Here is an 18,915-nt window from a genome sequence, read left to right on the forward strand (position 1 = left end):
TATTAAAAAATTAAGATCTTGAATTTGTGGCAAACGCCACAATTATTTGTGACTTGAAATAACTTTTTAATGCATAGAAACATCTTTGTGCATGTATTACAGGCAGAGAACTGAAAATTTATTCACTAAATGATATTATCTCACTGAATGGTGTTTCAGGCGATTCAAGTGAGAAGATTATGACTTGCATTGGCAGCTTGTGAAATCATTGGCTAATGTGCTGAGAATGGAGTCTCCATTGTATTTAGTTATCAATATCAGTAATTATCATGGAATAGATTATAGTTGAAGATATTTCACTCAACTTTCAAGAGCAATGTTTTCAATATCCCTCCAAGAGGCATTGTTAAACTAAGTTTTTCAGCAATGCAATGTAATGCACTTTTTCTTGTGAGGCAGTGGTTTTGGAGGTGGTGGGGGAAACAGGTGAAGAGTGTGGTGTGAAATGCACCGTATTACTGTTCTAGCTGGAGAGCTTAGTATTTTAGCAAACACATGACCTTACAGTTCTGCATTTTCTGGGTATATTCTGACATTTAGGTGAAACACTTTCAGGTAGGATGCATTCTTCTGTGTACACCAAAGCATGTGTACTTCATCACAGTACATATTGAGATTATTGCCATTTAAGTAAAGTGCAATGCTTTTGGAAGTGTTGGCTTAATTTATCACTTGTCATTTGATACCATCATTGTCTTTCCATAATTCAGTGAAACACATCTAAAGCAGAGCTTACAGGAGCCTCAAAGAGTGTGGTTTTGCAGCACCTCTTCCATTTATCAGCATTAGCAACTGGTCTGCTGATAAGATCAACCACATTTTTACACAGCGGTCCTCTGACCATTCTGTCTGGTCCGTCAAATGGTGTTGACCTTTCAAAGTTAACAGAGACATTGCAACTTAGAAAAGAGAAGCAAAATAACTTGGTGCTTGTTATTGCAACCATTGCCAATCCCTAGTTGGCTCTTGTAGCATCTATTGTTGAAAAGCATGTTTTTGAAAGTTTTGAAAATTTAAGGCCAATATTTGTAATTTTTACTCTTAAAATGGCTTGAACTCTTTAAAACATGAAGTTATTTCTATTCTGTTTGCTAAATGGTTTCAGAATTGTAATATAGCATGGTTCAGGTTACGACATTACAGCTAATTTGGATTTTGAACTTATCTGCAAAATGAGCTTTGAGTACGCATTTATATTATTTAACATCAGAATAAAGCTTGTTACATTTTATAATGAACTTCAAGTCTGCATAGGATACCAGTATTTTAATGTTCACTATTAGAGTCGCCACCCTCCCCACCATGGATGACGTCTTCAAGAGGTGGTGCCTTAAGGTGGAATCCATCTGTAAAGGCTCACTATTTGGACCATGCTCTCTTGTTTCTACTGTCAGGGAGGAGGTACAGGAGCCTGCAGACTCACACTCAATGAATCAGAAACAGTATCTTCCCCTCTGCTATCAGATTACTGAAGTCTATGAGCAATACCTCATTATACAATTTTTGCACTATTATTTTGTAATTTTGTAATCTTTTGTCTTTGCATGGTACTGTTACTGCAAAACAACAAATTTCATGACATAAGACAGTGATAATAAACCTGATTTGAATGTTTGAAGAGTCAGAGTTGTACAGCACAGGCATGGGCCCTTCAGCTCAATTCTTTCCTTCCTGATCTCATTCCATTTGTCTGTTTTTAACCCATATCACTCTAAACCAGGGGTTCCCAGCCTTTTTTATATCATAGGCCAATACTATTAAGCAAGGAGTCTGGGAACCCCTGCTCTAAACCTTTATTGTCAATGTACTTATCCAAATATCTTTTCAAACATTATGGATGTATTCACCTCTATCACTCCTCTTGTTGTTGTTCCATGTACCCACAACTCTGAAAAATTTGCTCCTTGGGTCCCCTTTAATCTTTCCCCTCTCACCTTTAACCTATGCCCTCTAGTTTTGTGTAACCTTATCCTGACCATAAAGACTGACCATCCACCTTATCTGCACCCCTCATGATTTTATAAACTACAATAAAGTTACCCACTTGGCCTCTTTCACTCCTAGGGAAACAGTCCCAACCTATCTGGACTCTAACTTGCATCCTCCAATTCCAGCTTGTGAATCTTTTCTACATGCTGTCCAGCTTAACGATATCCGTTGTACAGCATGGTGCCCAGAACTGTACGCAAAACTCCTGGTAAAGTCTCACCAACTGTTTGTCCAGTTGCAACATGACATCCCAAATCTTGTACTCAATGCCAAATTGGCATTCAAGATTTATTTAATCATTTGAATTTAGATTTCCCATTTGTCATTACAGGATTCAAAATGTCTCTGGATTGGTGGTCCAATCCTCTAGATTCCAGTCTAGAAGTTTCATTGTGTTGTTGTTCCCAATGATGTGTGTGTGTGTATAATGTTGATACAGTTTTGTTAAGTTTAGATGTTGGCACCATTGGAAGCCCATAGATCTTTAGCAGTATTTTAGCAGGCTAGATATCAAATGAATTACTTTTCGTGCATTTGTTTAAAAACTTGGCTTTTATAGCTGACCGGATAAAGCTTTTCCTTTGGCAGTTATCTGTGCCTGTGACTAATACTGATTGGCTGAAGTAAAGCTTGAAGAAGTTGCCAATTGGCTTTGCAGGTTGATGAAGTAAATGGTAAGATAATTTAGCTATTGCCTCCATTATCAAAATGGAAACTGAAACACATGAGAATGAGACTAACTATTTAGTAAAAATGGAATAAACATTGGAAATGAAAACAAAACTGAAATTGCAGCAAAGTACTCAAGTCTGAGAGAATCAAAAACCACCATTTTGGATTAATGACTTGCCTGATAGCATGATACAGCTTTCCCCCTCCAGCTTCTCCTAATGAAGTGCTGAACAGGCTGTCATGCAGGTTTAAATTTTAAAATGTTTGCTAATTTGAGTTCTTCACAGACATCAATTTAAGAAAATGCTATTACATTGTTAAGTCAGTGAAGCTACAGACCAAGAATTTCATACTATGGATGTATGTAGGCTTTATCAGGCTGTACCTTATGTACTGTCTTCAGTTCATTCACTACAACACTATCAGTCAGTGAAAGCAGTGAAGATGGAACCACAAGATTTGTCACCATTTCTTGTATTTATTTCTCAGTTAACGTTGGACATTATTTATTGCTTGGCCGACATGATTGAACCAGATGATTCGGCTGTTGTCTCACTGCATTTTGTAGTCTTCGTATTGGATTTCCTTGGTACCAGTAGTTCAAAGTTACTTAATTGACTGTGAAGCCCTTTACATCATTAGAAAGTTATAGAATCATGGAGTCAAAGGCATACTGCACAGACAGAGGCCCTCTGATTCACCACATCCATGCTGACATTTTTTGCCTATCTATAGTCAATCCAGTTACATACATTAATTAGTCTGTAGCCTTCTCTGCTTTGCCTATTTAAGGGTGTCTAAAATATCTCTTAAGTGCAGTATCTGATTCCTCAACCACCGATCATTTAAGTGTTAATGTAGACCATGCACCACATCATGATGGAAGATGTATAATTGTTAATCTGGCTTTATATGATTATTTGGTTATTGGCATGAATGAAACTTGGGAGTTTTGCAGTTTGCCAGGTAGAGGTAACAAGTTAAGAGTACCGTGCTGATTTTCATTGGGGATTCCAATGGAGTTGTAACTGTTGCAAAAGCTGTCAAAACAAAAGTGGGTGAAGAATTTCTAATATTATTGAATCAAAATGGTTGAGAAAGTGACAGCGATATTGTATATAGGAAAATCTTTTTTTACATTGTTTCTGCAAGTTGCTAGAATTTTCAATTATTTTAATGTTTCCATTTCTTCTTAAAACATTTTTAGAAGTCAGGTAGCGATTGCAGGTTTGAGCACAAACTAACAAACATTGTTGCTGAATCCATTCTTTAAAGAATCTGCATTGAATCAAATGTGTTGGACTGGGAGTACATTGTATTGCAAAAATATTCTGTGAAGCTATGAAATGAGATGTCAGGGATGGCTATCACTAGGCTTGTCTTTCTTTATGCTGTAAACAATGACACATTACTCCTGAGGGTAATATGCAATATCTCAAATTAGAGATCAAAAGTGGAATGTGCATGATATATTTGGCAGGCCAGACCAGATCTGTAGGAGCAGATTCCTTTCTCCAGGTCCTGAAATGTTAATGCTTTCTCTTTCCACATATGCTGCCTGACTTGCTAAGTGTTTCCAGCATTTTCTGTTTGGTTTCTGATTTCCAGTATTTGCATTTCACCTTCCTCACCCCCGCCCCCCCCCCATTAGAATGTTGGTTATTCCTCTGACTCGATCTTAGTTTCAACCGATAATGAACATGCAATTCAAAGAATTGATTATCACTTAATTCCAATGGAAATTAGATGCAGAATTAGCGCCTTCAGCAAGGAAACTTGGTGCTTTTTCAGGTTCATAGTGCACTGCCCAAGAATACAAGGACATTATGATGGATCAAGTGATAAAGCTGGTACTTTTGCTATTCTTTATAGCTGTTGTAGAGAATTGGTCAGATACAATGTTTGCAAATATGAGAATTCTGCTTTATTTTACTTAATATCTGTTGAAGGCTAATTAGAACCTTGCCAGTCATGTGAACTACATGACTCAAACAGCTCCTGCAGTCTGGCATACTTCGTTTATTTGCATAAAATAAAAGGTGGGGCATGTGTCTCCATAGATACAAAAGATAGTTTACTGTTTCAAAAGGATAATCTTTTCTCAAGGAAAAATTTTGGTCAACTCAGCAGCCGAAAAGGGCAATTCTAACCTGTGTAAATGTGGTTTTGTAATTTACTTTTGAAATTGACTTTTTAATTGTCTTTGGGAATTTCAAATGAAGTCTTAGAAGTTATTGGAAACAGTTTATGTGAACAAATACAGGAGTAGAAATGGAATAATTATCACAAAATGCTGGAAGAACTCAGCAGTTCAGCCAACATCTATGGAGAGGAATAAAGAGCCCAAGTTTTGGGCTGAGACCTTTGTCCGGGAATCACGGTCTCAACCTGAAGCGTGGACACTTTATTCCCCTCCATAGATGCTGCCTGACCTGCTGATTTCCTCCAGCATAGTGTGTGTTATTCCGTATTTCCAGCATTAGCAGAATCTTTTGTGTTCATCAGGAGCGTAATGCAGAAATTCTGTTTAACTGATCTTGCGCCAGGGGCTTGCAACATTTTACCATTCATTAAATTAAATATGTTTACATATTGAAGTGGAAGGGAAAAAGATGTATTTCCTTTCAAACTTTGTAATATAGCATCATAGGTTGTAACTGTAGATGTTTATAATGGTCTATGGTCTCTGTGCTTTATTCAAAGCACGTTTTGTGAAGCCTAAACAATCAATTGGATTCCTGCAATCTCTTGGTTTACTCGAGAATGTGTTTAGCATGCTTATTGGAAGGTACCCCTTGAGTTAGTCACTTCACTCGGAATATAAATAGAGATGGGCTATTTGGTCTCCATGTTCCTGTTTCACCATTCATTAAGATCACAGGTGAGCACACAGTTCAATACTTCATATGCCCTGATTACATTTAGATCCAAAAATCTATCAACATTCATCTTGATTGTATTCTTGGGTGGAGAATTCCAGTGATTCATTACTGTTTGAAGAAATTTCTCTTCACTTAGTTCTGAATAATTGAACCATTATTTGGAGACTCAGGCACTTGATGCTTTAATGCCTCTGGAGGCAAAACATTTATGCATTTACTCTGTCAAATTCCAAAGCAGTTTGTGTGCTTATGTGATTCAACATTTGTACCAGTCATTTCTCCAGACTCTGTGATATTAGAGCTCATTGATAATATAATAAAATGCTATCCTTGGTGTTTCATATATTTTTTAAAAGTACAGACTGTAAATTCAATCAAATTCATTTTTAAGAAGATTTGGGATTTCTTTTAATAGCAAAATAGGACATTTGGAAATACTAAACAATTACAATGGCACTGATTTACATTCATGGAGGTGTTCACAGGAAAAAGCACGCATCTTTGTGGTTCTGTTTGCTTTGCAGCTTCAGCATTTCCTTAATCACCCACTTCATATCAAAATTTGCCTTATTTTATAAAGACTGTTATTCCCATTTTAATGTAATGTAATTTATTTTGTTTGAAATAAGACCGAAATTTGAGATTCTAGCTTTTTTTCAGTCCAAGTATGAGAAACGTATTCTAATTCATCTCTTGAGTCTTTGGTTTGAATCTCCAAATTTAGTTTCCAGCGTTGGTATGGAGGTTGGCCAGCTGGCTGTCTTTAGAGCAATTCATAACACAGGCCTGTAGAGAGCATATTGAACAAAATCCTGCCGCAATATCAGCAAATTACCCAGCAGTCTTCTCAGTGACTGCATGGTGGATGATAAGGGTAGAGCCAAGAAGAACAAAAGGCATCTTTATCATTACTAGGTAACTTGAGATAAAATGTGTCTATATGACCATGCAAGTTCAAAAAACATTTCAGCCCATTAATCAAACTCTTAATTTCCATCCTAAGGGGAACATTTGAATCCTAATTTTAACTGTAGTTGACCAAAAGGGAAATGTAAATTCTCTCCTCTCCCATTGCCAACACCTCCACAATCCTTTATCCTTTTCCTTTTTTTAAATTACTGGTGCTACTGCTTAGAAACAGCAAAGACCCAGGTCTCCAACTGCAATTGGCAGCTCAATTGGTCTGTTGTAATATCTGTAGTTGGAAAATTTTTCAGTAAAGAATCCTTTCAAACCAGTTTATTTCGGCAAGCCCTCTGAAATTAATCTTTTGCTCTGAGCAACCAGTGCTAAATATAAATGTGTAATGTCTGAAGAAACCAAATGAATAACAACTGTTTTTTGCAAGTGTATTTTGGGAGTGGTTAACTTTGCTTAGAAACAAAGGTGAATCGTGGCAATCATATTAAACACATTATCTATTTTTACCTGCTTCATGAACTGACAACAAAGGTGTTCCATGTGGAGAATTTGGCTAAATTGTGGTACATTTTTGTAAATCCTACTGACATAACAATCAGATGGTCGAGAATGCTGCCATTACACATGGATTAATTGGGGAAGTTGGGGGGTAGGGTGGCTGGTGATGGTGGACAGAGGAGGCATGGTAAGAGGAAAGAAAATTATGGGTTATCAGTTCTGTCTTTTGATAGGACGTATACAACAATATCCTCTATAATCTATTTGGCCTCCGTCGGTCGTGGTCGACCATGGGTACTGCGCCTCTGGTAGTCACTGGGGAGTGGCCTCTCCAGGATGCAAGTCAGGGCAGAACTGATATGGAGATCCGTCTGTTGCCCATGCAGTGGGAGCCCCCCCCCCCCCCCCCCCATGCTGATAACAGGTCCAAAGGAACGACGAAAATACAGTTTGGTGCCAGCAGCATCGCAGGAGTTGCCGTGCCGGTGCTGGGTACAGCAGTCAGTCGCCTTTGGGACTCTGACTCTGGATTTTTCCTCAGGGTTCACTCCCAAAGCCTTTCCTGTGAGTGGGTATAGCTGCAAGGCAAGGGAAGGTTTGAAATCAGAGTTTTCGCTCTCCTAGATGAGCTACCATCCATGGTTATCGAGCCTCATCTGCCTGGAGCAACTGGTTTTAAGGCGCCAGTGGCCCGCCTTTGCCCCTTCTCCTGTCAGTGAGAACAGCTCCGCCGGGCATAAGAACTATGCCACACATGCAGACCAGGAGTTGGACTTGGTTGTCAGAGGCTGTTTGAGACACACGCCATGAAGGGCATTTGTTTAGCAGTGGGAGCTTGTTCCCCACTACCACCCTTCGGATATGACTACCCTTGGAGCCATAATCTATTTATGTACAATGTTATAAGGCATGGCACAGCCATGATAAAAAACTATTATATAACAAAAGTCTTAGAGCAGACAACCTGTTAGTCACCTGGATCTGCCTCTATCAAAAGCTCAAATTAAGAAAATCGTATTTAACAGGGTTATCAACACTAACCCTGCCATCTTTTTTTAAAAAAACTTTTTGCAAAATAAATGGATTACTTCAATAGTAATGTGAACTTATTACTGTAAACAGATTTAAATTAACAAGATAATATTTCCACAATTGGATAAATATCAGAAACACTGCAGTAAAGGTATTGATGCATTTTATAGGTGCTTTCATGTTGCGCTTAATATAATTGAAATCACCCAAGGCTGGTCTAACCAAAATTAGCTGCTATTCTAAATTATGTTTAGCATGAGTGTAGAAATGTGTCTTAAGTTTTGTAATCCATTCAGCTCCAAGAAATGTCAATGCTGTACTAATATTTTGTACTTGTATGTGCTTTATATATTCAGTGAGATAAGTTTCATATTTCAATCTGTCAATTCCTTTGTCTCCAAAAATATGACCTCTACTTACATAGGATCATTTACATTAGATAAATAACTAAGTCATACAAAATTTGATGTTGTACCGCATAGTGAGATATTCAGGGAGGTACCCAAAATCTCAATTAAAGAGGCAGGTTTTATACATTGTTTTATAGAAAGAGAGCACTGTAGGAGTTGAGAGTTGAGTAGTTCAAGGCATTGCAGCTAAAATTGGGTTGTTTTAATATTGGAAATGGATGAAAGCACAGTGGGAGGAGTACAAACCATAAATATGTTCTGAAAAAGAGTCTCGGTCCAAAACATCAACTGTTTATTCCTTTCTATAGACATTTGTCTGATTTATTGAGTTTCTCTAGTATTTTGTATGTCTTTCATGAGAAGAGCTCAGATCTCCACTGTTTTAGAGCTTGAAGAGGTTCTCGAGCTGGGGCCATGTAAAGCTTTGAAAATGAGGCTGATAATTTTAAAACTGGGCTACGAGTCAATGTAAATCAGGGATCATAAAGGTGACAGGTGAATTGAATTTGATACAAGTTATTACATGAACAAGAGGTTTGGATGAGCTCATGTTTGTAGACAATGGAAAATGGGAGGCTGGCCAGCACAGCAACTGTAGTCTCTCCAATTCTCAAGTCTGTGCAATCTGTTAGTGTGGCGACTGCAAGGCTGAGCTTGTGTGAAATTGTTTTCAAACCACTTTACCATATTGCTCAATGAAGCAGAAGTCTTGAAAGACGAAGGCTAAACAAGCTGCTGCACTCCCTCCATATTTAAAGAGCCATTGATCTTTATTTGGGCTTTCAAAGATTCTGGATTAACGCATTTTCATGTCCATATGTCTACTGAAATTTTGTTCTCTGAGGATTGGTTTATGCTGTGACGCATATGGTGTTGCCTACACAGTGAATATTTTCTTCCTTTCCTCTTAGTTTATAAACAAAATGTACAACTTGTGACTTAATAGTTTAGGTAAAGGTGCCATTTGCAAGAAAATTCATTAAGAGCCATGGCCTTTTATGCATTCGACTATTTGAAATCTCTCCATTGGGACCGTCTGAGATTTCAAAAGAATTATACAAAGCTAACTTTGTTTTTGTCAAGAAATTTAAATTATAGGGTTGTTACAGTGCGACTGAATACAAGAGAATTCGTGATTTTAACAAGATTTCTATGTTGGACTTGTTTTCTTGTGGCAGTGTGTTAGTGGGGAGATTTGGGTGTGTCCCAGAAAGTTGTCTGATTGGAATTTCATTAGAAGTTCCATATTTCTTAAGCTGTCTGATTTGTGTTGAGCAAGTATATCATTTGTAGAAACAGATTGCAGCATCCAGTGGTTAGTATTGACATCAGTTTTCAAAGGAGCCTATGCAGTTATTTAAAATATGTTTTAGCGTGATTTTCAGCTCCTAGTTCCTGTCTGTTCCTCATAACTCTTAATTTGCACATGGTCTGCTCATCATTTTAGGTTAACTCTTCTGTTGATCCCAGTATTGATCCAAGTATGGCCCAGTTGAAGTTGGTGGTAATATGAGGGTTGGGTAATTCTATCAACAGGATGGACAAAGAAAGATTGTTGTGACTGTACATCTTTCCTTAAAACTTTGTCAGTGACCTTCCCTTCCTGTCTGAGTGGAATTTCTTATTTGTTGATGAGTACTAGCTCAACTCCTCACTTAATGAAACTGAGCAGTGTTTCATGTTTTGAAGGATGTTTGATTTATTTATTGAGACACACTGCCAAGCAAGCCCCCAATTTAATGCTAGCCTAATTATGGGACAATTTTCAATTACCAATTAACTTACCGATGGGTACGTTTATTGAATATGGGAGGAAACTGGAGCACCTGGAGGAAACCCACGTGGTCACGGGGAATACGTACAAACTCCTCACAGGCAGTGGCAGGAATTGAACCTGGGTTGCTGGTACTGTAAAGCATTGTGTTGACCACAATGCTATCATTCCGTCTTCACTTCTTGGACCTTTTACTGAGGAGTTTAACATGACTTTTGTACAATGGCTATCCAAATAGTGATGCTTATTGTCCAATGCTCAATTTGTCAGCTCCAAAATGATGGGGCAAAGTTAATAAACTTAAATTTCTTATTTTGCAGGAGATGTTTTGTTCCAGATGGCAGAGGTCCACAGGCAAATTCAGATACAGCTTGAAGAAATGGTGAGTGTTACTCTTTTTGTGAGTATTTAATATCGAGCATAGTCCAATTCACTTGTACTTGATGTGTAAATTTCAAAGTACATGTATGTCACCAGATACAACCCTGAGATTCGTTCTCGTGCGGACAATCACAGTAAATTTAACAAACACAATAGAATCAACCAAAGACCACACTCAACAGGACAGATCAACAACCAATGTGCAAAAGGCAAAAGGTTTCTCTTTTCTCCCCCTTCATTAATACTTGTCTCCTGGGCTCAGCGGTTTGCTAGGCCATTTGAGAGAGTATTTAAGAGTCAGCCACTTTTGAAATCTGGAATCACCCTTAACCACAAAAATGGATCTTGAGTCAAATATAGGCTAGATCAAACAAGGAATAGAAATGTCCATACCTTCCCTGCACTAGATAGAATATAACAACAATATGTTGCTTCTTGGTTACATCACTGATGTATCTTCTATTTGAAATTACATTCCACAGTTACCATGGTGGGATTCAAGCCCTTATCTCATTTGTCCAGGCCCCTGGATGTTTGCTTGTGCCTTAACCACCATGTTACTATATATGATATGTGTAATCAATCATTTTAACGGAATTCATATTTTAGCTGAAATAATTTTTAAAATATACTTCTCCCCAGATTAAAATCTCGCACGTTCAAATATTGCTTGTTAAGAGAAGTGTTATTAAAATCATGTCTATTTTGTAGCTTTATTAAGTGCAAATCAAAATTACCATCATCAGTTCTTTGATATATTAAGTCCCTGTATAAAATACAAACTTGGCTCGGGGTGGTGGTGGGGGGGGGGGGGGGGGGAATATGTGATAGTATTGTAGTATGCATCTCTGCTAAGAGAGTAAAAATCCATATTAATGGTGTTGAATGACAGCATGTGTGAGTGGTAAAATTATAGCCTTTAAAGTGCTGAATGTGGAGGAGGGAAACATCACATGCACATGACTAATCTGAGGATGCAAGGTAAAAATACTGTTTCTGCGGTGTGGGTGTTAAGGGGGTTTCTTGTTTCCTTGACATTAATGAAATTGTATGTTTTAAGTTGTACAGCTGACATTTTCTTGCTGTTACAGTTGAAAGTGTTCCACAATGAGCTGCTGATGCAACTGGAGCAGAAGGTTGAGTTAGATGCCAAGTACTTAAGTGTAAGTTTCAGGCTCTGTTCTTTGCAGTCACCCATTTTATTAATAACCATTTATTAATCTACCTATACATGGTTTTTTGTTTGTGCAATATTATCTGAATAAGGTTAATGGCATTTGTTGTGAATTTTTTTCATTTTGTAGCAGCAGTACATTGCAATACATAAAATATTCTGTAAATTACAGTAAGAAATATATATAAGCATTTAAGTAGTACAAAAAGAGCAAAAATAGTGAGGTAGTTCATGGGTCATTGTCCATTCAGAAATCTGATGGCAGAGGGGAAGAAGCTGTCCTAAAACATTAAGTGTGTGTCTTCAGGTTCCTGTACCTCTTCTCTGGTAGCATGTCTTTTGGTGGGGGGGGGGCTGTGGTGGTTGGTGGGGGCTCCTTATTTATGGATGCTGCCTTTTTGAGGCATTGACTTTCAAAGGTATTACAGCAAAAATGTTGTGTTTTCAAATGTTTTATAAACATTCGGTATGGACTGACTGCAGGATTGTAATTTAGGGGTTTAAAATGTAAGTTTTAAATCCATGAGGATTGAGTTACAGCTCTAAAATTGTTGCCATCAACAAGTAATTTAAAAAGGGAAATGGTGTTTTAAAAGAACTGAGATTCGTCAAGTTATTTTTTCAAGTCATCTTGATTCCTTGAATATTTTCAGCTGAATGTTTGTCCAGACATTTAGTTACCTGTGGCAATGTCGTTCTGCAAATAATGGATGGAACTTGATGGAAATCTATTGCTTTGTCCAGTCATTGCAGGTTTCCTTATATTCATCATTTCCTTAGCTACATTTGATTTGCTTTCTTAATTCAAGTAAAGTGTCAGCCATTCAGGACAGAAGAGATTTCTTCACCTGGAGTATAATGAATCTTGGAACTCTTTACTCAGGGTCTATGGTGGTTCAGATGGATAAATTCTTTGATTTTTAAAGGGATGTAGGGCTAGAACAGGGAAAAAAGGCGGTATTAAAAAAAATCAACCAATCAGCTGTGATCTTACCAGAGTAGGTGTGATTGGGCAATATATTCCTTCTTGTTCTTACATCTTTTGTTCTTAAATATTTGAGTTATTTTTGCATATATGCAAAGTTACTCACTCAAAAGTTAGTTCTGACATCTGTTTTCTTGACTTAATAAATTACAGCAGATTCCAGTTACAGTAATTGGGACATGTCGGGACCAGTATATTTTGGCCCAATTAAGTAGCTGCCCCAATTACTTGAAGTTTCATGGAAATAATTAAAAAGGTATAAAGAAGATGAACTACCGTTTAACTAACAAATTATACATTTAACTGAAATGCCGAACAAATTAGAACACTAATGTACCAGTACTACTGTAGTACTATAAAACTAATAGTTTCTAATAGTATCAAAGGAGGAATTCATCCAATGTATGATGCTATGTCCTTCTAATTAACTGTAATTGAACAAAATCAGTGCAGTCAACTCCTAGTGTAGATAATGGACTGCCTTCATAAAATACTCTTGAACAAATCTTCATTTTCATTGTGACATTCAAGATGATTTTTGAAACCTTCAAATTCTTCATATTTCGTAACTTGTTAAAGTAGTGAAATCATTTCATTTGCACACCCGGCTGTTTTTGGTATTTCCAAACCTGGATGCTTGAAACTGCGATGAACAAATCTGTTGTGAATTGTCTTACTGCTATTTCTAATCAATTATCAGTGACAAAAATCACTACTTTTTGATCACAAACACATTCAACTGGTGCTATTTGAAAACTGTTCACTCTTAAGCATGCAAGTGTACCCGACTGGCACTTATTAATCTGTCAGTTGAGGGACATTGTGTCCCAAATAAACAAAAGGGGTTCTGACTATTTTCTCAATTACTTTTGTTCTTTTAAGAGTCAGCTGACCTGATTAACCAATTAACTGGAATCCACTGTATTTAAATTTGTTTAGTTGTGAACTATTTCCATTTGGTGCAAGAACTTTTGAGAGCTTTTTGAGTTTCTGAAAGTAAAATGAACATGCTCTTGAAATTGTTTCCATTGACTCACAAAGTAGTATTGAATCTACAATCGGGTGTTATGGTGGACACTAGGTTAGACTTATATTACAGAGACAATTCTGTAGATGTAGTAAGATTTTTAGACAGGCTTGCTGCTCTAGCCTTTGTTCTAAATTAAAGGCTGCCTTATGATGCCAATGAACAAGTTAGAAACTTCATAAGCATAGATTACACAGGACTTGTTGGGGAAGTTTTAGTACTCTTTATTTTTGGAGACTTTTGCAACTGCTGAAAATGCATCTTCTTTCACCCAAACCAAGTGTCCACAACAACAGATTATATTTATTTTGAACCTTGAAGCATAATTTCCAAAATGCTTCACAGAAGTTCTTAACATTTTTGTCTCAGTCGTCTGTAGTATAACAAACCTTCCTCACAGATTGGTTAACATGTTTCCAGCTCTTTTAGTAGTGGGTGTGAACTGATTAACCACACTATAAACAGCCTGTAAATCAAGGCATCCGGTACCATCAGGATGCGAATTAATCTGAAACCGGTTTGACACCAAATCTACAATTACTTTGGTGTTTCCCCCCCCCCCCCCACCCATTTTGCTTTTTACTCCCAAGTCCTAATAAATGGCCTTGGCCTGAAACATCAGCTTTTTATTCCTCTCCATAGGTGCTGCCTGACCTGCTGAGTTCCTCCAGTAGTTTGTGTGTATTACTGTGGATTTCCAGCATCTGCAGAATCTGTTTTTTTGCTTTTTACTCCAAGTTCCTACTACTTCGTTAAAGCCCAACATTTGTAGGCCTCCTTCCTATTGCTGAGGTAATACTGCCACTGTGGATAGTTTTGTCAATGTAATTTTATTTACATTTTTCCCTCAGGCCACTTTGAAGAGGTACCAGGCTGAACATAAAGCCAAATTGGAGTCTCTGGAAAAATGCCACGCAGAGCTGAAGAAACTTAGAAGAAAGAGTCAGGCGAGCAGAAATCCTCAGAAGTATGGAGACAAGGAAATGCAGGTATACGTTAAACCATATATGTCAAACTTAAGGCCCGTGGGCCAAATCCGGCCCGCGGTGGAATTATCTTTGGCCCGTGAGATAATATCTAATTACTATTAAAGCTGGCCCCAGTAATCGAAGTGCCTATGGCGTATGATATGGCTAATGCTGAGTTTATTCAGGTACCAGGTTTTCAGGGTTTTTAGTGTTTATTCGGCAGTCTTGCTCGGCAGTCTTCTTCATAAGAAACGGAATTTGTAAAGTGAAGCACTTTGTAGTTATAGCAGAGACTGAGACACATGAGAGCAGGCTGAAAAAACGGAGGCAACGAAAGCTGCATTCGCACGCGTTCGACTGATCCGGCCCGCATGAAGCTGCATTTTGCTCAATCCGGCCTGTGACCTAAAATGAGTTTGACACCCCTGCATTAAACCAAGTGGATCTTCCTACATGCACTCTGTGTACACTTGGTAACCACGTTATTAGGTACAGGACTGGAAGTGTAGTTATTCAAGTTACTGTCGTCTTCCTGTCAGCTTGAATCTGTCTGGCCATTCTCCTCTGACCTCTCTCATTAACAAAGCACTTTCGCCCACAAAACTGCCACTCATTGGATGTTTTTTAGTTTTTCATACCACTCTCTGTAAACTCTAGAGACTGTTGTGCATGAAAATCCCAGGACAACAGCAGTTTCTAAGATACTCAAACCACCCATCTGGTACCAATAAGCATTTCATGGCCAGTCATGTAGATTGTTTCTTACCTCTTCTGTTTGGTCTGAATAACTACTGAACGCCTTGACCATGTCTGCCTGCTTTTATGCACTGTTGTTGTCACTGATTGGCTGAGTAGATATTTGCATTAATAAACAGGTATACCCAATAAAGTGTGTATTTCCTTAGTTCACTTTTCCAAAACAGTTGTGATTGACTTGACTATTCTAGAGACTGCATATGCTTTCCCTGGAGAAGAGGGAACATGATTGGGGTATCATTATGGTAGACTGCAGGAAACTATTCTCCATATCAGGGGTTAATAAAACAAAAGAATGTAGGTTTTGGGTGAGGGACTAAATTTTTAGTGTTGATCTGAAGGAGAACATTTTTACCTAGGATGTGGTGACTACACTACTTGAGAGGATGATGGAAGCAGAGTCTCTGAAAGCATTTAAGTGTCCAGAATCACCTTGGTGTTGAGAGCTATAGGACGTGTGCTGAGTCTTGGGAATTAATAAAGATGGTCAGTATAGACTTGACGGGCTAAGTGGCCTGTTGGGTGACTATGAATTTTCTTGAGTGTATTCCACCTGTGATTTTAAGCTATTATTTTCACCTTGACTATATTTTCTAAAATGATAGATATCACACTTCTGAACTTCCTTGAATCAGTAATATTTTCTTGGAAATACCTGTGTCTAGCAATCAACTAGAAACCTCAGCTAATATGTTTTCTCTTCGGCATAGGCAACTTGAAGCTTGCTGTAGTGTTGCTAATAATGCTTGTGTACTGAATCGGCATCTCCCTGGACTCTAGCTGGTAATAAAGCACTGATTAATTTACCTCATGAATCACTAGAGGTACACAAAGCTTGTTTCTTGCTTGGCCTTATACTAGAGCAGGAGATATTGAGAGCCTCTCCTTTACATAATTTCTTACTGAGTGTCAATGGAAATTTCTTATGGATCAATGGAAATATATAATCACATGTGATTCTGCAGTAGCTGAAATCCAGAGTAGCACTCACAATATGCTAGAGGAACTCAGCAGGTCAGGCAGCATCTATGGAAATGAATAAACATTTGCTGTTTTGGGCCAAAACCCTTCTTCAAGACAGGAAAGTGGCGGGAGGGGGAAGAGGAGAGAAGAGGTAAGTTACTTTGAAAAAATAAATTACCTCAAACAGTCTAACAGGAGGGGGTAATCACTACCCCAGCTCTAGGTTGACTCATTATAGATCCTAATGGCCAAGAGTAAGAATGACCTTGTATAGTGCTCTTTGGAACAGTGCAGTTGTGTTAGTCTGTTACTGAAGTGCTTTGTTCAGCCAAGGTGGCATGCAGAGGGTGAGAAACATTGTCCAGAATTGCCAGGATTTTCTGTAGGGTCCTTTATTCTACTACAGCCTTAAGTATATCCAGTTTGACTCCTATAACAAAGCCAGCCTTTCTAATCCGTTTATTGAGCCTGTTGGCATCACCCACGTCGATGACATTGCCCCTGTACTCCACTGCGTAGAAGATTGTACTGGCAACAACAGACTGGTTGAAGGAGAGGCCTGCATACTCCAAAGGACCTCAGACTCCTCAGGAACCAAAGGCACCTCTGGCCTTTTTATGTACACAGCCTCTGTGTTGGTGTTCCATTCAGGTGCATGCCTAGGTACTTGTAGGTCCTCACCACATCCATGTCCTTATCATCAATAGTAACAGGGAGCAGTGTAGGCTTGGTCTTCCTAAAGTCCATCAACATCTCCTTTGTTTTACTGATGTTAAGCTGCAGATGATTCAGTTTGCACCATTTGACAAAGTCCTGCACCAGGGCCCTGTATTCATCCTCCTGTCTTCTCCTTGTACACCCAACTATTGCTGAGTCATCACAGCATTTCTTAAAGTGACATGACACAGTGGTGTATCTAAAGTGAAGTAGTTAAGATTCAGAGTGCAAATAAGACAGAATTGTTTAATTGCAGAGACATCAGATCATTTCATATAGAGCAAGATATATTACCATGGAAAGAATGTGTAAATCAGGATGAAGATTTTGTACCAGCATTGTGTGACAGGAAACCACAGTTGATCAGCAAGCATGGATAATGGGTGAATATCACTTCTAGAAGTTAAGCTAGGTGCTGGAATGTTTTGGAGATGTTGGGAGAATTGATGGGGGAAGTTGAGGGGGGGTGCTTTGGAATAGTTATATCTAGATGTGAGTACAAATAAGCTTCTGTTGGTTAATCTTGTTATTTATTTTCCTCTGTTAATTACTGTTTAAATTATACCTACAAAATTTGCCTATTTTTATTTTTTATTATTTAAAGTGGTACTACAAAGTCCATTTAGAAGCTGGTTTGTGCTCTTCAATGATTCTTGGAAACTGAAAGACAGATTTTTAAAAAGGCAGGCAGTTGGTTAGGCTATTTTCTACCACATTCAATGGAAGGAATTGTACACAGCTTTTCTTTTTAACTTTAGTTGGCCAGTGAACAAACTGTGATTAGAAAGGCTAGAAAATAACTATTGGGAAGAATACTGAAGTGTAATAATGTGTGTGTCTGTGCACTTGCTGATTAAAATTTATGTAGTGTATTCAATGCCATGGAGACAACCATATTTAGGCTTTCTAGCAGAATGCGCTGTTGCTATGACGTGTCGCTGCGAATCCTATGGCACTATGATGTGTTATCACACCACTGGCAAGGACCACATCAGCTATGTACAAATGTGCTTATTAAAATTCATAGTGCTGAAGCTTTTGCACTTGCATTTCGCACACAGGAACGCTGACTGCTGAGTCTGCACTGCACACAAGCACAGAAGGGCACTGGTTCCTTCTCAAGAACAATAGTTTGCCTCAGCTTGTCTTATTTTCATGCAAGTACCCTCTTCCATCCTCCACCCTTCCTCGGCCAAAAAGCAGTTAATGTTAGTTATAAGCCAGTCAGTAAAATTTAAATTATATGTATAGGTTATAATTTTAAATACTTTTCCACATTATTTTGTTTCATCTGTCTGTTTTTAACGGTTGGTTGATGGTCTTTTTCTACTGGCTTACTTTTCACTATACACCATGATCTGACCAATGTATTAGTTAATTCCTAGCTTCTCCTTGTGGAATCTGGTATCCAAACAGCTCTTGAGAAAAACACGGGCTTAAACCTGGCTCCTCCTTGTGCATAATCTTATCTGGTGACTTCATTCTATCTTTGAAATGGCTAGAACTCCAAACAAATGATGCACAGTTAAGCTATTAAAGTGGAGTCACAGGTAAATAGGGTTGTAAAGAAAGCTTTTGGCACGTTGGCCTTCATAAATCAATGTCTTGAGTACAGGAGATGGGATGTTATGTTGAAGTTGTATAAAACATTGGTGAGGTCTAATTTGGAGTATCGTCTGCAGTTCTGGTCACCTAACTACAGAAAAGATTACAGGGAATATTTACAAGGATGTTGCCAGGTCTGGGGGACCTGAGTTATAAGGGAA

At 38.1% G+C, this 18,915-nt stretch overlaps 1 protein-coding gene across 3 annotated transcripts in view; it reads left to right on the top strand.

The window, feature by feature from the left end:
* Window positions 1–18,915, top strand: part of LOC140714757 (BAR/IMD domain-containing adapter protein 2-like) — a 90,481-nt gene that overhangs the window by 41,079 nt on the left and 30,487 nt on the right. For all 3 annotated transcript variants that reach the window (XM_073026289.1, XM_073026291.1, XM_073026290.1), the window contains 3 exons: window positions 10,499–10,560; window positions 11,651–11,722; window positions 14,597–14,734. In XM_073026289.1, the coding sequence (XP_072882390.1) occupies window positions 10,499–10,560; window positions 11,651–11,722; window positions 14,597–14,734 (272 nt within the window). The remainder of the gene's footprint in view (window positions 1–10,498; window positions 10,561–11,650; window positions 11,723–14,596; window positions 14,735–18,915) is intronic.

Source organism: Hemitrygon akajei, chromosome 22 (genome assembly GCF_048418815.1).
Source record: "Hemitrygon akajei chromosome 22, sHemAka1.3, whole genome shotgun sequence".
Taxonomy (NCBI): Eukaryota; Metazoa; Chordata; class Chondrichthyes; order Myliobatiformes; family Dasyatidae; genus Hemitrygon; species Hemitrygon akajei.